At 47.6% G+C, this 23278-nt stretch overlaps 1 protein-coding gene across 2 annotated transcripts in view; it reads right to left on the reverse strand.

Annotated features, from left to right (window-relative positions):
• Positions 1-23278, reverse strand: part of IQCK (IQ motif containing K) — a 163837-nt gene that overhangs the window by 133362 nt on the left and 7197 nt on the right. For both annotated transcript variants that reach the window (XM_088451934.1, XM_088451935.1), the window contains exons 2-3: positions 15982-16046; positions 8834-8927 (exon numbers count right to left, since the gene is read on the reverse strand). In XM_088451934.1, coding sequence (XP_088308060.1) covers positions 8834-8927; positions 15982-16046 — 159 coding nt within the window. The remainder of the gene's footprint in view (positions 1-8833; positions 8928-15981; positions 16047-23278) is intronic.

Raw genomic sequence — 23278 nt, forward strand, 5'->3', positions numbered from 1 at the left:
ACTACCGTGGCACCACGTCGAGCTGCCCACGAAGGACCCACAGACCTAGTGGAATGAGCCTTCAGAGAAGGAGGAACCGGTAGGCCTTCATGAAGATAAGCTTCAGAAATAGCCATACGGATCCAGGCTGCCAAAGTTTGCTTTGAAGCAGGCCAACCCTTTTTACGGAAGCCATAGAGGACAAACAAAGCGTCCGACTTCCTAAACGAAGTGCGGTCAACATAAGTCCTTAAGGCCCGCACAACATCCAAAGAGGCCACACCCACGGAAAGACCCGGTGAGTTAAAGGCCGGAACAACAATTTCCTCGTTAACATGAAACTGGGAAACAACTTTGGGAAGAAACTCGGACCGAATGCGGAGCACTGCCCTGTTCCCATGAAAAACCAAGAAAGGGGGTCTACAAGAAAGAGCCCCTAACTCAGAAACACGTCTGGCCGAAGCAATGGCCAGAAGGAAAACAGTCTTAGCTGTTAGCCATTTAAGATCCACTGAGCCCAGTGGTTCAAACGGCGGTCCTTGGAGAGCCCTCAGGACCACAGCCAAATCCCAAGGCGCCACAGGTGGAACAAAGGGCGGCTGAATGCGGAGAACACCTTGCATAAAGGTGCGCACATCCGGGATTGTAGCAATCCTACGGTGAAACCAGACAGATAGGGCCGAAAACTGTACTTTCAAAGAAGCAAGGCGAAGCCCATGATCTAGTCCCGCTTGCAGGAAGGCGAGAATCCGAGACAGACGAAACTCCCGCGGTGCATAACCTCTCGGTCGACACCACTGGAAGAACGTATGCCACACGCGATGGTATATCCTCGCGGAAGACGGTTTCCGAGCTCGCAACATGGTACGCACCACAGAGCTGGAAAACCCCCGGGACCTCAGCATGGCCGTCTCAACAGACACGCCGTCAAAGACAGTCGAGTCAGGTCCGGGTGAAGACAAGGACCCTGAGACAGAAGGTCCAGTCGTAGCGGCAACCGCAGAGGACTGTCCACGGACAGACCCTGAAGGTCTGAGAACCAGTGCCGTCTGGGCCACGCGGGAGCTATCAACAGGAGCGTCCCTCCTTCCTGTTTGAATTTCCGGATTACCCGTGAAAGAAGGGAGACCGGAGGGAACAGGTATGCGAACCGGAACGTCCACCGGATGGACAGAGCATCCACCAGAGACGCCCCTTCGTCTCTTGTGCGAGATCCGTACACCGGCAACTTGTTGTTGTGCCGGGACGCCATGAGGTCGATCTCTGGAAGACCCCACCTGTCCACCAGCAGTTGAAAAACGTCCGGGTGCAGGGACCATTCCCCCGGATGAACGTCCTGGCGACTTAAAAAGTCCGCCTCCCAATTTAGTACTCCCGGGATGAAGACCGCTGATATGGCCGGAAGATTGCGCTCCGCCCAAACCAGGATCAGAGAGACCTCTACGAGAGCCGCCCGACTGCGAGTTCCTCCTTGCCTGTTTATGTAGGCCACGGTGGTAGCGTTGTCCGACTGGACCTGCACTGGGTGACCCTGGAGAAACCGATGTGCCTGCTGGAGAGCATTGAAGACCGCACGGAGTTCCAAGATATTTATTGGAAGCTCCGCTTCTGTCGGCGTCCACCTGCCCTGGAACAAGTGTGGAATCCGAAACTGCTCCCCAGCCCCAAAGACTGGCGCCCGTTGTCAACAGGACCCAATTTGGAACCCAGAACGGACGTCCCTTGTTGAGGTGGGTCGTCTGTAACCACCACGCAAGGGACAGGCGAACCTCCGGGGTGATCACAATCGTCTGGGACTTCAGAGACTGAGGCAGCCTGTTCCATTTGGACAGGATCAGGTGCTGCAGAGGTCTGGAGTGAAACTGGGCGTATTCCACCATGTCGAAAACCGACACCATGGAGCCCAATAACCTCATCGCCGAGTGTAGGGACACCTGGCGGCTGTGCAGACAACTGCGCACCCTTGACTGTAAAGCAGAGATCTTGTCCTCCGTCACGAAGATCCTTTGCTGTCCCGAGTCCAATAAGGCTCCAAGATGCAGAATCCTCCGAGACGGGATTAGAGTGGACTTCTGCCAGTTGACTAGCCAGCTGTGCCGTTGCAGCAGTGCAATGGTCAGGTCCAAGTGGCGTAACAGGAGCTCTGGAGATCCTGCCACCAATAAAAGGTCGTCCAAGTACGGCAACATGCGGACTCCCTGCAGCCGCAGAGAAGCCGCCATGACCGCCATCACCTTGGTGAAAACACGTGGTGCTGTCGCCAGGCCAAAAGGTAACGCCCGAAACTGGAAGTGGTCGCTGCGGATTGCAAACCTGAGGAACTGTTGATGGCGCAAAAGAATAGGGACATGCAGGTAAGCGTCTTGTATGTCCAATGACACCATGTAGTCCCCAGGTTCCAGCGCCAGAATGATGGACCGTAGGGTCTCCATCCGAAACTTCGGAACCCGCAAAGACTTGTTGAGTGCTTTGAGGTTGAGAATCGGACGATACGACCCATTGGGTTTCTGTACCAAAAATAGATTTGAATAGAAACCCTGGCCCCTCTGGGAGAATGGAACAGTCACTATAACTCCAGCCTGGAGCATAGTGTGCAATACCTTCCGCAGCTCCGTAGCCTTGTTCCGGTCTGATGGTAGACCCGTGGTGAAGAATCGAGCCGGGGGTCTGTGCCGGAAGGAGAGGGTGTATCCGTGGGAAACCACCTCCAGAACCCAAGTGTCTGTCGTAGTGGCTGACCAACACTGGGCGAACTGTAGCAGGCGGCCTCCCACCCTGGGATCCCCCAAAGGGAGGCCCGGACCGTCAGGCCGCAGGCTGGGCATCTGGCTTGGGGGCCGGACGTCTGGTACTCCATGCCTGCTTCCGGGGCTTGGCCGATTTCTTAGGGCCAGCCTGTCGAGGAAACGACTGTGGTTTGGGCCTGCCCTGGGCCCTAGATGACCGAAAGGACGATGGTCCAGAACCAGAAGGAGCAGCGGCCGACGGGAGACAAGCCGATTTGGCTGCCGCCAGCGTGGCCACAATCTTATCCAGATCCGGACCGAAGAGAACTTCTCCGGTAAACGGCAACGCCTCCAGACCCTTTTTGGAATCTGTGTCCGCCTTCCAGGACCGCAGCCAAAAGGTGCGACGAGCAGCCACCGCTGCTGAAGAAATTCTAGACACCAGAGTACTAATGTCTAGGGCCGCCTCGTTGATATAAGTGGCCGAATCACGGAGATTACCAATCAACTCCGCCTGTTCGGCCGGACAGTCGGAATCAAAAGAAGCCTCTAATGAATCCGCCCAGCGCTCCATCGCTCTGGCAACCCAGCAAATGGCCATAGCCGGCCGCGCTGCCCCCCCCCCGCAAGGGAATAAGCGGACTTCAGGCAGATCTCCACCTTGCGGTCCGTAGCATCCTTAAGGGAGGACATAGATGGCATTGGCAATGTGGCACTACGGACAAGATGGGTCACGTGAGAATCCACCTGTGGAGGGGATTCCCACTTTGCAAAATAATTATCCGCGAACGGATAAGCCACCGCCAGGCGTCTCTGCGGCTGGTATCTTTTGCCAGGCTGTTTCCACGCCTCCTCTAAATGGTCCACCAACTGACCCGAAAGAGGAAAGACTGTGGCATCGCCCTTCACATCTTTGAAAAAGGCATACTTAGATTTAGCCGCTGGGGGAACTTCGTCCTCAATCACCAAGGCTGTGCGGACCGCCCGAATAAGTCCAGGAATATATACTTTGGACTTAGCATCAGCGTCCTTAGTATGGAGAGGTTCCTGATCGTAAGGATCCAGAATCTCCCCATCATCAGACGTCTCCTCGTCATCCTCATAAGGAGCCGACAGAGACGCCACCGGCCGTTTATGCGGCCGCATCACAGACTCCCCTTGCAACACATCTGACAAGTGCTGTACAGAACTCGTCAGGGAGTTAACCCACGCTTGTTCCTGAGAAACCGGGAGCGGGGAAATAGGGAGACTGTGGGGTACCACCAATTGTCGTGGGAAACCCTGCATGGGTGACGACACCACTGACTGCTGGGATAAACCCATCGGTGTAAACGCGGGCTGTGGAGCTAACTGGCCCACTAAGGCTGTAAGCACCTGAGCCAAACAAGCCCAGGGCGGCTCCTGTACCGGTGCTGTAACCGTAAGAGGCCGCGCCATGGACAAACACTGCCGGCAAAGGCCCTCCGCGCTACCCTCCCCCTCCGCTAACGGTACTTTACACGTAGTACACTGTAGCCGGAGGGGAAAATCACTTTTGGACACGATGGCACCACGTATGTGACCTCTCTCACCAATTATAACTTAAATAGGTGAGAGACCACCCTGCAGCACCGCACCGGAAGGGCTTAGCAGAAAGAACAGGGACAGTAATAAAGCTGACAGTTTAGAGAAAAGTTACAGGCAGCAGCGCTAGCACAGTCACATACAATGCAAAGAAAATCAATTCCTGCACTAACAGCGCTGATCACTCAACTACGCAGACACAGGGCCTGGTAGGACACAGCGCTGCATACACAGACCTGACCACAGCGGAAGAGAGGTATGCGGGGGGACCCAGACCACGATGCTTCCGTCCAGCGCTTCCAGCAGCGTTCACCATGCGTTCTGGAGAAGATGGCCGCCGAGGAGCAGAGAGGAGGCTGGCCTGGGGGAGGAGCGCTGCCACAGGACCAGTCGGCAGCGTGCAGAGAGGGCTGTGTGCAGCGGGGGAGGCGCCGGCTGTGAGACAGGGAAGGCGCGCTCCCCTGGCATGCATTTAACCCCTGGGACGCCGCAACGCTACCGCTCTGCTGCGGTCCGCTGTCCCAGGGGGTAGTGGAAAGCGCAGGTTGGTCGCCTGGCTCCACGCTGCAGCCAGTCCCCAGGGAGCCCCCTGCCTGGGGACTTAGGACCATGTGACCAGCGGGGACCCACCGCGGGACCCCGCTGCTTACCTTTGTCCCCCTTGGATCCGCCCATGGTCCGGAACATCTGGGGTCACCGCTAGCTGTGACCCCAGATGCTCACCAGCATCCCCGGATCGGTACCGGCGTTCTGGGACCAGCGGGGGTGTAGGGAAGACAGCATGGACGTCAGGACTGACTGTCCATGCTGTACAACCAGATGTGCAGCCACAGCTGCACTGAAGAAAGCTTCAGGGGCTCTTCTAGCCCCCACTCCGACAGGTGCACCCGACTCCGGCCGGGCACCAAACTAAACTGAGGTGCCTTGGCTGGGGGGCGGGGTATAGGAGGGGGACCCTAGTGCATCCTGGGAGGCTGAAAAGCTTAACTCTATGGTGCCCAGCGACTGACGTCACACCTATACCCCAAGGTATCCTGTGGATACCCTATGGACCCTGAAGTAGAAAGATGATTTTGATGCATTTTATAAAAAAAAAACCTCTCCTTTACTTGCTGAGGTTAAGGCTGTAGTGCTAAAACTGATCTACTATGATCGCCAGGCCGCATTGCCGGAGATTGAGATGGGGGAGAAGCGTTTCTATAAAAAGTGGGAAATATATATTGTCAAGTTAGACCCTACTGTTCAACAACAGATCCAGAAGATGTTTGAATCCACCACTTGGTACCTTCTCAGACAGGTCTCATGATTATTTATGCTTCAGTTTGCAGTACATTTTTTTTTTTTCTCTTTTTAAGCGCCTTATTACATTACACATCTAGTTAATGGAAAACATATGCTTTAAGCTACAACCCTTTGTCTTGTCTCCCCTCTTCCCCACCCTTTTCCCCCTTTATTGCCTACATCTTTCTATGTTTTTTTTATTATTTTTTGATGGTGCTGCTGGTATTGGTTTGTGTTATACGGGTCGTTAAAACTTGTGTCTCACATATACAGTATTGCTTCCCCATATCATAATCCTGTGTTATGCTTCAGCCCATGCTACTGCAGGATCACCATAGTATTGTCTTCTTGTTGTGACTTCTGCCTTATGGACCACGAAGACTTTTTTACTGATACATGAATGTGCCATGCGGAGTACTTTTGCCGTTTATCTGCTTCTTGAGTCATCCTTATGTTTGTACGCTGTATTATTCTTGCATTGTTTACCCGTTGATGACTAATTGTATGGTCCCAATGTCAATAGTTTCTATTTTGTACTATTGAAAAATTACTAAAATGCTTTTAAAAAAAAAATATATAAGTGGGTTGGAGAACATAAGATACAGAAAATCGATAATAAATAGAAATTGGATGCGGTGGAAGAAACAAAATGCCATACAAATACAAAAAAAAAATACGAGGGGGGGTGAGAACACAGCACAAGATAAAAAAATATAGGCTCACTCACTCTCAGCAGGGGCGTATCTATAATGGGTGCAGGGGGGCCCGCACCACACACCCTACACCCATTATTAAATGCTTACCTCTCCGGAGTCCCGCATTGGTGGCTGGGCCGGCCCTAGCCCAAATTTTTTGGTAAGCTAGTATATTTTTTGGCGTCTCTCCCATTACCCACTGTGGGAGCCAGAGCTCCAGCCCGGATCCGGCAGTGGGCGCAGCAGTCAATGAGAGTCTAACAGACTCTCATTGGCTGCTAATTAAAACAAACACACAGCTGCCAGCGCCGGCGGCTGTGTGTTTGTCACTGTGTAGTGCTGACCGAACTCTGGGCCTGATTCAGAGCCAAACGCTATTTGCGGACATTCGTTCCAAAAAAGGGGCCGGCTATTTAAATTGAGCGCTCGCTCTTTGTGGTTTGTTGACGCCTCTAGGTCTGAGCGAGCGAGCGAGCGAACGAAAAATGCGCTCGCTATTTTGTAAAGACACCCCTTTGCCGTTCGCATCACACGTCATCTCCGGTATTTATTCGATTAATCGGGAACATCGAAAGGCATCTGAACTGCTCGCAGTGCTTGTGGTAGGTTTTTCTTACCGCTATCACTGCGAGCAGTTCAGGCTAAAAGACAACCAAGTGACGTGGTCAATGACGCTCCTTTACTAATTATGCACTCCCATTAAACGCCCTTTTGACCATTAGGCACGCCTGCGTTCAGATCTCCACTCCCGTTTTCAAGCACCTTCCCGTTACCACCCACAAATGGTACATCAAATTAGCAGTCCCTCGCTGTTTTGCGAGCGCACGATTTCCGACCGCAATGACTGGTTTGCGCATGTGCAAATTTACGACCCATACGCATGCGCAGTTGTGCGAACATCGCTCAGAGCGAACGAGCAGCCGCTTACGAGCGGCTCTGAATCAGGCCCTCTGTCCGGTCAGTGCTACACGCGCGGTGCAGCTGTGTCACAGAGACCCGCATGGTCGCAGCTGAGGCACGCATGGTCGCAGCTGAGGCACCCTCCACTATGTGGCGCCCTACTCAGTTGCGTACAATGCGTATGGGTAGAACCGGCCCTGATTGGCGGTAGCATCGCTGTACAAATCATCAGGAAAATGGCTACCGCGCCATTTCCCCATGCGCAGTAGACTCTGGCATAGCACAAGAGTCTACTCTAGTGCCCGGAGTCTGCTGCACTGAGGGTCTCATTCAGACCCGCTCGCGAGCGCTGTACGGTCGCAAGCGGGTCGATGTTGCCCAAATGCGCATGCGCACGACGGAGGCGCCTCCGTCGTGCGCATGCGCGAGACCCGAATAACAACGGGGTAGGGTCGATGGTGAGTGGGTGGGCGTGCCAGGGACGTGGCTGCCAGACGGAGGCATTCCCATGGGAACGCCTACCGTCTGGGTCCGGCCCCACTGACATCACTAGTGATGTCAGTGGGAGTGATTTTGGCTCTGATAGAGCCAAAATCACTCCAGGGCTTGCGGTCACCGAGACCCTACCGCAAGGGTCTCATCGCAAGCCCGATGGTCGCGATGGTCTTGACCATCGCGACCATCATCATGGACGCTCGCATAAGCTATGGGTGGTAACCCAAAGCTATGCGAGCGTCCAAAAGGCCGCTTTGCAAAAATAAAAAACACGCCCTGATTCAGAGCGGGTGCTCGTTCAGAGCGTCCGGCTCTGAATCAGGCCCTTAGTGCGCTGCCGGGCACTCTGTAGATAAGAGGGGGCCTAAGACGGACACTGCCAACGGCCCATTCCTCTCTTAATATGCCCCTGACTCACAGGATGCTATAATGTCTAGTTACAGCTCTGTAATATTATCTTTGCTACAATATTACCTCCTATACTATTATTTGGAATATCTTTTGTCCCTAAATAGATTACTATTACGATGCTATGCCAAAAACCTATATTATGTCTGAACTGCGTGTATTTTAAATCTATTTTTGACACAACACTAAAATTAAGATAATATTTATTATTAATTAATTTGCATACATTTTTTTATATTACTGTATATTTATTTGCATTAAATTGTTTTTGGAATTATTTTTCAATTGCCATTTTCATGATTTAAATGCAAGCAGGGCCCTCTTACCTCTATGTCTGTCTATTATTATCCTGTTTTGTTCTATATGTTTCCAATTGTAAAGCGCAACGGAATATACTGTGCTATATAAGAAACTGTTAATAAATAATAAACTAAATAAATACAATCTAAATTTATATTTATTTATTTTTACATGTTTGGAAATATTGCAATATTCATTGAGCTGTAGCCAATTCACTATCAAATATATTAGTGTACATATATGGTAGCACAGCTAAGGTTGTTTTAGTTTTTTTTAGGATGTTATACTCAAATATAAGAGTCAGTAGGATCTTTTTAAAGTGGCAAAGAAGGTATCAGAGTAAGTGAGCATCATCAGCAGGTTTGTAGCTAGCTGTCTCCTGGGATTTGTCCCGTCCTGCATTAGATAATATTCATGTGAATCCATAGCAGTAACAATGAGCTATTAGAATATTGATTTACTGCTCTGACAAGATAAGATACTTACATGTCTTTGGATCAGGCAGTTGTGAAGAAGATGATAGGTCATCGGCTATGCATGCATCAGATTCATCAACGTGTAAGTACTGTTTATCTTTCTCCTGAACAGTAAGAAAGATATAATCAGATTGTAGAGCATATTGAAGGAGGGGGCTTGAAAGACAGAGTATAATATTCCATATACCACACACAGTTTATAAGTAAATATTTTTGTCCACTGATATTTACTAGCAGTCACATGATACTTTTAAACAATTTGCAGAGACAGTTTACTCCTGAGCTGGTCCATCAAAGTGCTTTGTGGATGAAGCTGTTTACATTGTAACGGTACCTCCCAACATACATACATACAAAACTTAGAAAACACAAGTCTTGACCTTGATCCACCCAAACCCGACCTATAATACTCCCAAAATACCCACTTTAGGGTGAAGCCCTGGGTCTGTTGAAGCCTCCAATTCGGGACTGACCCACCAAAATATGTATATAGTAACCAACAAATAGGGGTCAATCCTATTAGCTGCGATGATCTCGCCGATGCGAGTCATCGCGGCAATGGCCGACCTTTGCAGCAGCGCAGATATGCAGAATTTTGCTCGTAGTCCCAAAGGGCTTGGGGCAAAATTCAGCGAATTCGGGCTCGGAGAGGGCCGCGAAGTGCGCGAGGTGCCGGTCCGTTGCCGGGGTTTTAACGCCATTGCAACAGCAACTTGCACCCCTCGCACATAATAGGAATGACCCCATAGATCGGTAGAAAATGTAAACAAACTCTTACACCAGCATTTGTTGTCACCACCAATAGGGTTTGTTGACAATAACAATGTCGACAGTCATAATGTCAACACCATGTCGACAGTTGTGTATCACAAACCTTGTCAGAAACTTCAGTACCAAACTCCGCCACTTGCCTGTCAGGAGTATGTGTTGGCGCGCCAGGAGATGGCCTTCCTGTTCATCATCTGCAGTCACAGTGGTCCCCACTGTCCCGGTCCTCCGGCTGTCATCAGTCGTAGCAGTGGCAGGTCTGAGCACTGGCCACTGCTCTCCCGTGAACAGAGTCCTGCTTCTCTCCACAGACAGCCATGTCGCACTCTCCCCGGTGTCCGACATGAAATCCTTCCCGATGCAGCCATGTTGTTCCCGATCAGGTAACTAACTCGTCACCTAATGGAATCCCAGTCTGCTGTCACCTGACTCCATCACCAAATCCCTGGCTAGCCCAGGGTATCTAAGGAAGTTCCCAGCACTGTGCAAGTTGCCAGTGCAATGTTGTTGTCTTCAGCCTAGCTGACAGATTCCGTCTGAGCTCCTGCAGTTATCTGTGATACTCAATGGAGATTCCCATCATGCTGCACTGCTGGCTCCAGTTGCTTACCGGTTCCACTCCGGTACTCTGTCCGGTCCCATTCTGGTAAACCTGACTGGTTCCATTCCAGTATCCTGTCCAGTTCCATTGCTGCTAACTTATCCGGTTCCATTCCGGTTATCCTGTCCAGTCCCATCCCTGTGATCCAGTCCGGTTCCATCCCAGTGCATCTAGTCCGGTCCAGGCATTCCTGCTCCATCTCGGTTAATCCAGTCCGGTCCCATTCCGGTTCATACAAAACCACAGCTATCCAAGAGTGTTCTCATTATTGCAACCATAGTCCAGTTTAGGGAAACCCAAGCAGAGGACCTGTGACCTGTACGTCGGGTGCAGCCAAGCCCAAATCCCCTTGCGGGGGTGAACGTGTTAGATTCCGCATAGCAGACTTGGGTCTCAGCCATCTTCCCGAACACTGGTCAGCTGTCTAATACTCAGTCTTCAGTTCTCAGTCCATGTCCAAATGTAATAGGGTGAGAGTTTTGAAAATGTGAGAGTAAACTCTGAGTCCGAGAACAAACAAACTTGCATGTTTTTCAGACTCAACAAAACTCTCACAATTTATACTCTCATCCAGATGTTTTCCCATTTTGAAAATAGAACTCGACCAATGTAATAGTGAGAGAATTTACATTACATTACATTTTCTAAACTCTCACCCTATTACATGTGGCCCCATGAGTTGATATTACATCAAGCCTCCAAGTTTCACTGTGCACATTCCCGAACCCTCGCATATCAGTGTCTACAGCTCGGGTTCACAAACAAACCACACAAGTGTGACATTATGGTGTTGACATTGTTGAAATGTTGACATGGAACGTGTTGATATTTGCAGAATATTGACATCTGAAATGGTCAAAGTTACTAACAAGGCTATAAAGACCCAAACTATTCTGTTACTAAAATAATGACCGCCTACACTCATGTAGCAGGTAAAATATCCTATCTAAAAGCTATCCAGATTGAGGAGGCACAGGGCCTGATTTAGACCCGCTCGCGAGCGCTGAGCGCTCGCAAGCGGGTCGATGTTGGCCAAGTGCGCATGCGCTATGGGTCTTGCTACATAGGGGGCGTGCTGTCGAAGGTGAATGACAGCACGCCCCCTTTGGTGGGTGTGCCTGGCCAGACGGAGACGTTCCCATGGGAACGCCTACCGTCTGGGGCCAGCCCCACTGACATCACAAGTGATGTCAGTGGGAGTGCTTTTGGCTCTGATAGAGCCAAAAGCACTCCAGGGCTTGCGGCAACGAGACCCTACCCCAAGGGTCTCGTCGCAATCCCGATGGTCGCGATGGTCTTGACCATCGCGACCATCTTTTTGGCCGCTCGCTATAGCTGTGGGTGGTCACAGCTATGCGATCGGCCAGGAGGCCGCTCTAAAATTCAGAGGGAGGGCCCTGATCCAGACCGAGCGCTCTGAAAGAGCGTCCGGCTCTGAATCAGGCCCACAGTCCAGATTCACAATAGACAGAATAAGTGGAGTGTTGCCCCAAAATAGGCATTTCTGGGAAGATAGGGGTAGGATTAGGTCTAAATGTTTCTCTACAATTAATAAATGGTTTAATTATTTATCAAAACTAATACACACACGATAACCCATCATTTTGTGAAGCTTGGGACGGGGATCTTATAAATCGTGGTATACATAGAAATTGGGAGAAGACTAATTCTGTGTGTTCTTCTAGCTTAGAAGTCCTGGAAACCCAATATAAGCTTTTGACACGATGGTACAGATGTCCGGTACTATTACATACATTTTTTACTTCAGTTTTTCCTATCTGTTGGAGATGTGGCAAAGATAGATGTACTCTGATACATATATGGTGGGACTGCCCCCTAATATCCCCCTTTTGGTCCAAGATTATAACATTAGCCTCCGAAATTCTGGGTTACCAGGTTCCGATGAGACGAGAATTTTGGTTACTTTCGTATACAGAAACGCCTATTTCCCGGTATAAAAAAATCCCTCCTTAAGCATATAAATAATGCTGCTAGAGTGGTTGTTCCAGTACGCTGGCGCTCAGTGGTAGCTCCCTAGGTGTGGGATTGGTACCAACGAATGGACTTTTACTGTATATGAATATCAATATATTTATTGCAATAAAAGGACAACTACTTTAACCACTTGCCTGGCATGGTCATAATTTTCTGAACACACCAGACAGTTCTTTATCTGCTCTGGTCGCAAAATTTCGACCAGTCAGATAAACATGAGGGCGGCTGCAGGAAGAGAATCTTTCCGCAGCTGCTGCTCTCTGAGGGACCTTCCGGTCCCTCTGCTTGCCTGTACCCTCTCCCCCTGTGTCTGCTGTGCTGCCGATCACTGCTGATCAGTCAGCAAAGCAGGACCCCCACCCAGCGGATGCAAAGATTAGGACCGCTGGGAAAAAGTAAATTAACCTCCCCCCTCAGTGTACCTGGTGCCTGAAACCGGTCTCAAATTGAACGTCGCGATGATCGCAATGTTTTCAATGTTCCAAAAACCGATATATATATTTTTTTTACTAATCTTAAAAAAAAAAAACTTTTTTTTTTTTTTTTTTAATGAAATAATTTTGGATAAGTTAAAATGGATGTTCCTCAATAAATTCACTCATAAGAAAGGACAATTTTGTAGCGTTTTGTAGAAAAAAAAATGTGTCAGTTAAGTGGTGAAAATTCCTTTCTCGTTAGATGATATTTTTAAATAGAGATATTATAACAATCCTACACTTACATAGATTTAAGTGCAATATCATATATGGATAGCTTAATTCTATATAACAATAATACAGTAAAACGAGCAATATATAAATAACCTGCTCTGCATGCAGAAATTATCTAGGAGCAAAACATACACCTTATTCCACAAATATTGAAGGAGCATCAGCTGTATACTCCAAGGATCTGTGGATCAGGACATCCAATTAACTTTGTTGTGCCTTTAGTGTGGGGTATGGATTATAATTTAAAGTGGCAAATGCATATGTCATTGTCTCATTGCAGTATACACAATCCAGTCAGGGTTAATCCTATTTACTCCTTAAAAGGACTCCACTGGTGTTCTCCTAGTCCTTAATGAGCTCCTTCTCCAGTGAAAGATCCATATGAGTGTGTTTTATAGTTATATAGGATTAGCAACAATATTGATCTTGCCTGTATACTCTGTATGGTGTGTGGGACCGGACTTAGCAATCACCGCCTCCACCCACTAAATTTTTGCAAATTTAATAAAAAAAAAAAAACACTTAAGCTGCATACACACACAACGATTGAGTTAATGAACGATTTTAGTAAACGATTTTCTACCTTGAAAAAATGAACTAAAATCGTTTACTAAAGTTGTTCATTTACTATGGCCCTGATTCAGAGCCGGACGCTCTGACCAGAGCGCTCGCTCTGAATCAGGGCCCACCTCCATTACTATGGAGCATCCTCCTGGACGCTCGTATAGCTGTGGGTCTCTGGAGAGATCTGAAAATGGCTGTGCCCCGACACTTCCCATCCAACCTGATGGAGCTTGAGAGGTGCTGCAAAGAGGAATGGGGGAAACTGCCAAAAGATAGGTGTGCCAAGCTTGTGGCATCATATTCAAAAAGACTTGATGCTGTAATTGCTGCCAAAGGTGCATCAACAAAGTATTGAGCAAAGGCCGTGAATACTTATGTACATGTGATTTCTTAGTTTGTTTGTTTTTTATTAAATTTGCAAAAATCACATAAAAACTTTTTACACGTCATTATGGGGTATTGTGTGTAGAATTTTGAGGACAAAAATTAATCTATTCCATTTTGGAATAAGGCTGTAACATAACAAAATGTGGAAAAAGTGAATACTTTCCGGATGCACTGTAAATCTATGTACCGTATATACTCGAGTATAAGCGGAGTTTTTTAGCACATTTTTTGTGCTGAAAAAGCCCCCCTCGGCTTATACTCGAGTCATGCCCGCATGGTACGCAGCTGAGTAGCGTACCATGCGGGCCACGGTGCAGACTGTGTCACTGTGACACCGCGTGTGTAGCGCTGACCGGACGGAATTCGGTCAGCACTACACAGTGCCAAACACACAGCCGCCGGAGCCGGCAGCTGTGTGTTTGTTGTAATCAGCAGCCGATGAGAGTCTGTCTTCCGGTTCCCGCAGTGGGTAATGGAAGAGACGTCGTCATGATGACGTCTCTCCCATAATGCAAAGCAGCCGGAGGAGCCAGTAGCAGCTTCGGGACCAGAAGCGGGGGTTTCAGGTAAGTGGTTATTTTTATTACATCTCTCTCTACTGGGGGGCTACTACTGGGGGCAGTACCAGGGGGGGATTACTACCGGGGGCACTACCAGGGGGGGATTAATACTGGGGCACTACCAGGGGGGGATATTGCTACTGGGGGCACTACCAGGGGGGGGGTATTCCTACTGGGGGCACTACCAGGGGGGTATTACTACTGGGGGCACTACCAGAGAGGGAATATTACTACTGGGGGCAGTACCAGGGGGGGATTAATACTGGGGGCACTACCAGGGGGGGATATTGCTACTGTGGACACTACCAGGGGGGATATTGCTACTGGGGCACTACCAGGGGGGTATTACTACTGGGGGCACTACCAGAGGGGGAATATTACTACTGGGGGCAGTACCAGGGGAGGGATTACTACCAGTAGCTGCTGCATTTCCCACCCTAGGCTTATACTCGAGTCTACAAGTTTTCCCAGTTTTTTGTGGTAAAATTAGGTACCTTGGCTTATATTCGGGTCAACTTATACTCGAGTATATACGGTAAGTATAGGATTGTTATAATATCTCTATTTAAGAATATAATCTAATGAGAAAGGAATTTTAAAGTAATTGTCCTTTTATAGCAATAAATACATTATTATATTTATATCTGCATTGGTGTGTCTCTTGGGTCCGGTAGAGGCATATTGGCGCTATCATTTACTTATCTATTCACCTTTGAGGCTTTTTGGGTGTTGGCGGACCTCTAGGAGAGCTGCTGGCCACTATTCAGCTGTGGTTGGGAATAGTTTCTCTACTCTTTTATATGAATATGGAGGATATATTTTATACAGCCCTAGAGAAATACTCCGATTTTGTCGCAATTTGGTTTAATTGGATGGAGTTTAAGTCATCTCCCTCATATAAGTTTTATCTGAGAGTTGAATATTTACAGTCTTATATTTCACCTCGGTATTTGTTTTCCAAACCTGTACTTTCCTTCCCCCTTCTTCCTTTGTCTTATCCCCCCCCCCCTTTTTACATAAGTTTTTTTGAATATGTCTTAATTTTTTGAAGTTCACTTGTATATGTTGGTAAATGGGATTGTATATTGGATATTATCCGATCTGCTCCCATCAAAACGAAAAAATTGTCTATTACCCTTTATACTTTACCAATGTGATATTGTTATGTAGTTTGTCTTTATACCCTGACTTTTCAAAGTTTAAAAATAAAGATTTTTTTTTTAAACTAATACACACATACACACATATTAAACAATCATTAAAGGCAATATTACAAAGCAACAGTATTCTAGTTATGGACCCTGTGTGTTTAGCAGATTATAATACCAGTATCAGTATATTTGGACTTTCTGCTTTTCACATACAGAGAAAAACAAACTGAAGTGTAGAAAGGAACTTCCTTTATGAGTCAGAATTTTCCAAAACCAAAAATATGTTGTTATCTTTTATAAGCACATCAAAAGAGAAGCTGTGTCCCAGACCATAGTACGAGGGATTTAGAGCCAACATCTTCTACCAGCGTTAAATCCTTCATCATACTTGTCTTCATACTAAAGTACTTGTTTGTACTCACACATAATGTTGATTTTCCTCTTGATTTAATCCTCACAGGTAAGGATGGTTGTTCCAGCTCATATTCTAAACATAAAGACAAAATGCCAATATGACAAACGAGAACTAATCATAGAACAATACTGTCCATGAAATGCTGGTTAGTCCTACCTTGGCTATTTGGCTCATTATCTAGATACCAAGTTGGCAAATGGGACACGTTTTGATGGATTATATTGTAACACAAGTGTTAAAGTAATTTAGCATAACCCAATAGTGAAATATACAATGTATACCCTTAAGCTTTGGTAGACAATGAGATAGGGGGACAGACTTCAGCCACTGCAGCCTCTCAAATTGTCTTGCAGCCACGACACACATTAGCTGCCCCCTCTAGGAGGCAAGACACTGTACCTGTAGAGACACAGGTTACCCTCGACAACATATTGCATTATACCACGTGCTATGCCTCTAGACTGCGCAAATAGGTTTAGACTTCCATCAAGGTGCATAGTTTGGGGGAGCAGCCATTTACACAGAGGAAGGGGTAGAGTTGGTAAGGGTAAAGGCGTCCCTAGTGAAGTACAGCATATAGGAGCACTTCAGTTTTAAGGAGCAAGATTATTGTAATGAGAATTTGCATACTCAGGGACATTCCTTGCCATGCTAGGGCATTTCTGCTCTGCAGAAGCACATGAGTTGTACACAATCTCAGCTTGCGGAGATCGGACTGGTTCTATGCTTTAAAAAACAAAAAAATAAAAAATACCCGGCTCAAAAGAATGCATCAATAACAAAAAAAACAAGCAGCTTGCTGTCCCATACCAAATTAGTAAGCAGCCTCAGTGCTGAAAAGCCTTTGCTGATTTGCAATATAAGAAGGAGACCATTAGCAACTCCCCCACCATAGGAAAGCTAGACCACACCTACAGGGGCCTATCCATTAGCAGATAAATTGAATGACTGAACGATATATCGTTCAATTTATCTGCTATGGCTAGGCCCTGAACGATGACAGATGCGCACTCCCGCGGCCGATAAATTGAATCTTTCATCTCTCCAACATGTTGGTCAATTATCGCATATCGCTGCCAGATAATAGAAATATCGGGCAGTTTATATGCGGTAAACGACGAATGACGAAAGATATTAGCAGCAGCTACAGAGCGCTGCAGAGAAAAGATTCACTCCCTGAATGATGTCATGTGATATCGTTCATCGTTTGCCAAAATCTGTCATGTACATGACCGATATCTTTCAGCTCAGCCACCGGAATTTTCAGTAGATATCTTTTGTCTTTCATTGTTCAGAAAAACATCTGCTAATGGATAGGCCCCTTAAGTGTTATTCCTCTATGGGGTGCTGGTAGCACTGGATCTACTATTTATGATAATTACCCTGTGTGGGCAAGGGTAATTAACAGGATTGGAGTAGAGTTTCTTATAGTGAATTAACCCTTATTTGAAAATCATGCATGTGTATATTTTGTTATACTTTTTTTGTGTAAATGTCTGCCACTGGGACTGGATGAGGTTTGGGAAGGGCATAAGGTGGGTAGAAAGCATCTACATGCAACACAACTAGACAGACCTTTGTCTGGTGCAGTATTTACAACTTACTTGGTGACTGAATTAACCTGATTTCACTGTAAAGACTAATATATGGAATAGCAAGTCAATTAATTAATGAATTCCAGACTAATTCAGTCCATGCAAGTGAGAAACACTGCATAAGGTAACCTTGATGATAGGAGACATGTTTGTATGTCTGTACACATCAGAGTAATGGTGCATACACACGGGACGACCGTCAGCGATAACTGAACGATCTCCTGGGTGTGCTGGATGATCGATATCGATCCAGTACACCACCGACGGCCAGCGACCCGCGAACAACAATCGTGGGTCCCTATAGTAACCTGGTCGATATTAACCAGGTTGGCCTGCATGCACGGTCGATGGACGGTATCTTTATCGTCCATACGTACCCGCGCATCGCAGGTCGTTGGTGGGTTGGAGGCACTGAAAAATGTACGATATGAACTATAACAATATGATCGATATCGTTATCATTCATATCGTGCATTTTAATCGTACCGTGTGTACGCACCATAAAACTCATGAACCAGGCAAAATTGCACAGTTTATACCATACTTGTTTTCTCTGAGAGATTCCAATATTTCAGACTCCTGGAAGAGTAGCCCACCCTCCAGTATCACATGCGATCTCCTGGTGAATTCCATCAAGAACAAAATGGCTGTAAATCATGGCCTTTTGTAGCAGGCGATGGAGCAAACTGTGCAACCACACTTCCCACATTTGCCTCTCAGATACCAGATGGGAGTGCACCTGGTGCTGCCTGAAATGACACTGGGGGTGGATCGCACCTTTGCACTAGTATGGCACTTTGCACTGAGCACTCATAGGGTCTCATTCAGAGCCGGTCGCAAGCGATGAGCGCTCACAACCGGGTCGATGTTAAGGCCCTGCGCACGCGCAGCGGCCGCACTGCGCGTGCGCAAGCCCCGGAGCGAGAGAGAAACTCAGTCACTCCGGAGCTCACTATAAAAGGGGCAGCTGTCGATGTTGATCGACAGCTCGGCCCGTTTTGTAGGCGGGGCGGGGGGTGGCTACACAAACGGAGGCGTTCCTGACGGAATGCCTGCCGTTTTGTGGGCAGCTGCACTGACATCAGCAGTGATGTCAGTGGGGAGCTTCCTGCTCGATCAGAGCAGGAAGCTCCCTGGGGCTTGCGGCTGCCGAGACCCAACCTTAGGGTCTCGTCGCAAGCCCCGATGGTCGCGATGGTCTTGACCATCGCGACAATCAACCTGGTCGGTCGCTAAGCTGTGGGTGGTAACCCACAGCTTAGCTAGCGACCAAGAGGCCGCACTAAAAAAATAGAAGCAGCCGCCCTCATTCAGAACGAGCGCTCGCTTCTTGCGACTGCCTCTGAATGAGGGCCATTGTTTTCAGATAGCACTATTTTTTTTCCCCCAGGCTTCTGGCTGGGGCAAGGATAATTTGTATATTCCTGGCTGAAAGGCTGGGGCCTTATGGGACTATTTATTTATTCATTGCACTATTTTACACTTTTCACTACCCTGAGCCTAGCAACGGAGGGAAGCCCGAAGACCCTTGCCCCCTAAGGGGCCTTTTGGCTCCGGGGGTTGAGGATTTAAAGGTGCCCCCCCTAGCTTTAACGAAGGGAGACCTGAAGATTGCCTTTTCCCCTCAATGGGGCTTTTTGGCTCTGTGCGGAGTGAGAGAAAGGGGCCCTACTCTTTTTGGACAGGGTCCAAAGTCCCTAGGTCCCAGCACAGTTTTTGCAATGGGTAATTGGAGCACGCACCTCGGGCTTCAATAAAGAAAAAGGGGGAGTCATAAAAAGTACACAAGTATGAGTTATACATTTGTCTGCATCTTATTGGTAATGGCCATGATTCCCAAATTACATAAATCAGTGATGTCACTAATGCTAATGATCTGATAACCTGCATTCTTATTAATATTAACTCGCATACAAAACACTGCCCCAGCCTCATGTAAGCAATGAATTGATATTAAACTATTATTTCCATCTGACCATTTCTAATACCGCACTCCATGCCTCATTTTAGCTCTCTATCCCCTATAACCTCTCTTTAATGTCACAATTCATATAGCATTTGGGGGAACAGCTCCTTGTACACAGCAGCAGATATGTGGTGAATGTGTAATCTGTAAAGATGGCTGAGCAGTGTCTTCCAGCATGTAATTACTATTGTATAACAGCCAGATCCTATTCTGTTAGAGGCTGGATAACACTGGTTTACGGCGAGAGAAACACAATGAGAAAATAAACACTTTATTGTCCAGCACAAGCAGCGAGTTGTTCCCAGCCCTGCAGCTGCACTGTCTGAGAGGACTGGGAGAGGTAGCATCCTGCAGCTGCACTGTCTGAGAGGACTGGGAGAGGTAGCATCCTGCAGCTGTGACAGCACTGGACCAAGCTCTGTGTAGTATATGTAGCAGACACAGACACAACAGTTACACTTGCAATCCTGATATATGTTTTCCACAGTTTCATACACGCACTGCACACTAAGGGGCTGCTTCTGAGTTGGGAGCAAAGCAAATAAAAGCAAGTAACTTTGTTAGTGTAACAAGCCAGGTTGCAATGCAAAGGGTGCAAATACATTTATTGTATCTGCATGCAGGGTAAATACTGGCTGCTTTTGCATATAGCCCACAGAAGCTGAACTAGGGATGGCCATCAACCGTCGATGATTAGAAACCATCGATGGTCACCAGCCGATGTTATGTAGTTTTAAGAGCAATGGCAGAGAATTAAATGGTTTCCCGCCATCGATGGTAGCCGTGGTCCCAATGGCTTTTTTTCTTCTCCCTTTCCCCTTACACAGTGCTGCACTGTGCGTAAAAGCCGGGGGTGTTGCAGGGCTGCTGACTGATAGTTGAACCTGTCAAGTCAGCTATAGAGCAAGTCGGGCCATTGGAAGACACACTGTATGTATTTAACACACATACAGTATTTCAGGATGCCGATGGTCCGCTATGTTCTATAGTGGACTTGACAGCCTCAGCTGGCAGTCAGCAGCCCGACACATCCCCTGACCCCTGTTCTTACACACATATAGGACCTCATTCAGAGTCGGTCGAAGCGGCCGCACGGTCGTACACCACCGATGTTCGCTATACTGCGCATGCGTAAAGGTCACAATGCGCGTGCGCAAACTAGCCGCTACGATCAGAAATTTCTCTCTCCTTGAACACAGCCAGGTCGGTAGTTTGAGTGACAGATGGAGGCGTTTGTGGGTGGTAACAGGGGAAGTTGCTTGAAAACGGGGGAGTGGAGATCCGAACGCAGGCGTGCCTAACAGCGTTTTATGGGAAATACAGTACGGTTTATGGGAGTGCATAATTAACAAAGTAGCGTCATGGCACATGTGACATGGGTGGTTTTTACACTGACATGATCGTAGAGCTTAAGAGAGGGTATAGTCAACCTTAAGCTCTACGACCAGTTCCGATGGTTCTCGATGGTCTCGATTAATCCTTATATGCCCGGAGATGACGTGTAATGAAGGGGGCATATTATTGGTATTCCGACCGCTTCCTCCCCTTGGTCGGCCAGCTACCGATCCGAACCTAGGGACGCAACTTGCGAGGGAATCATTTACATATCCGGCCCCTTTTCCCGTACGACCGTGCGGCCGCTTCGACCGACTCTGAATGAGGTCCATAGTGTGCCAGGAATGCCGCCCGAGACTCATGCCCGGCTCCATGTTAGAAGTCAGAACTGCCCGGCTGCCGTGTATGTTCAAATGAAACTGCAGGCCGTCCCTGCATGTGCAAACCTTTTAATGGGCAAAACCATCAATGGTACGTAATGGCATAGATTTTTACAGTTGATGGTTCGTGTCACTGCCACCATCGATGGAGGCCTCTCCGGTGGCCATCCCTATGCTGGACAGCTTTATTTTTACACTGCAATTCAGATTTGAGTTTGGACACACCCTCTCACATCCAAATCTCTTTAAACATTTTAAATCTACCCCATCTTCAGTGCAAAATGGTTTTACCAAGATGTACAGTTATGAAGCCTATGCATCTGCAATGTATTGCCCTAATTCCCCATTCTGCAAACGCCAGGTTTGGAGAATCGGGGAAATCCAACTTCCAAATTCCATGTTGGAAATCCTCAATTCACTGATTCCATCAAAAAAAGTGATAGAGATGGTGAGTAGAGGATTTTTAACATGATGTTTTTCCCCGATCCACCAACATACTGACAATCATTGATGTTCGTGGATCTGATTTTTTAATCACCAATCATCGGATATGAAGAACTTGGAATCGGGGCCACAGACTTATGGTTCGCATTACTTTCTCTTTTTTTGCTTAGCTCCCAACTCAGAATTAGCACCTAAATGTGAACCATACTTGGCCACTTTTGAAAAAGCATTGCAGGGAGATTGTGAAAGCAACATCTATGGGCACAGCAATAAAATGGACCTGTACTGTTCTGCCTAAGAGGCGTGTTATAAAGTTGTCTTATATCCAATTGTAAACGAGCCCCAAAGCAGCAGCTGTTGCTCGGTAAGATCACCTTGTTGATGAAAACACACCGGTACAAGGCGGCAACAGAAATGCTGGGGCCCGGTACACTAATGTCTCAGAGCCTCCCCCCCATAGCCCCCTCACCCATATATTCCTCCCAAGTGTGTGCCAATACCTGAAGCTGTCTCAGGGAGGGGGGGAGGGGAAAGGGTCTGCAGTCCCAGACAATAGTGCTGATGTGCAGCGGAGCGGACGGTGAGGCTTGCTGACTGTACTTGCAGGTATGTCTCCTCCTGTTCCTCTTAGGTATCTGCGGCAGCAGGATGCAGAAGGGCCAGCCGCCCACGTGGACGCAGCGTCGCAAATAATGACACAGCAGCGGCGCCATTCATTGCTATGGCGCGTGTGCAGCACCAGGCGACGTGTCCTCCTGGAGGTCAGGGGGGATTTACCTTGGCGTCTGTTGTTACCTAGTTGGCCGGCGCAGTTTGTGGGCCATTCCATATGACGGAATGGGACATTTGAGTATATTTAAAATTAAATCCCATTCAATGAATAAGGTTGAATAATGAATCTAGAACTTTATTTATCATAAATTAGTTAAAGTTTATAGTTTATTTTAGTAAAATAAAAGTTAAAAAAAAGATAGTAATTGTTGCAAATAAAAATAAATACAATGTACTTGTGACGGAACGGGACTCAGACAAAATACAAAATCCTTCCAAGGTAACATAACATTAAACTTCTGTGAAATCAGACCGGGCTGGGCTCTGATGTTTCCTGTGCAGGGTAAGCAGACCCAATGGTGTAAAAATACAGTAATCTAAATATTGGTGCATTTGTTCTTTGTTAACAAAAACAAACAAGTGTTTTGGTGACGGAGTGGGACATCCAGTGTGACGGAAAGGGACATGTGCATTTCATTGTCTGATGTAGCATGAACGTAAGTCATACAGTTAATTATTTTATATATGTAGCGCTGGCGCCGGTGGCCGGCAGCGCAAGTAAAAAGGATCACAGTGAAACTATGCAGAAACTACATCACCCAGACTGCCTTGGAGTAAGACAGTGCTCAAAGGGACACGCAGAGGCTGTCAGGGGCGGGGAAGACTGTGCGTGGAGTGGGGGAAGCAAGGAATGGAATGCTTTTGTCCAGAGAAGGAGAGAAGGAGAGAGGGAGGAAGCAGCGGCAATGACTGGAGAGGACGGTGAGGAGAGTCACAGGCACAGACCCCAGCTGAAGGGGAGAGTTCCAGTCT

This window comes from Taudactylus pleione, unplaced genomic scaffold, assembly GCF_031769625.1.
Source record: "Taudactylus pleione unplaced genomic scaffold, aTauple2 ptg000032l, whole genome shotgun sequence".
In the NCBI taxonomy this organism is placed as follows: domain Eukaryota; kingdom Metazoa; phylum Chordata; class Amphibia; order Anura; family Myobatrachidae; genus Taudactylus; species Taudactylus pleione.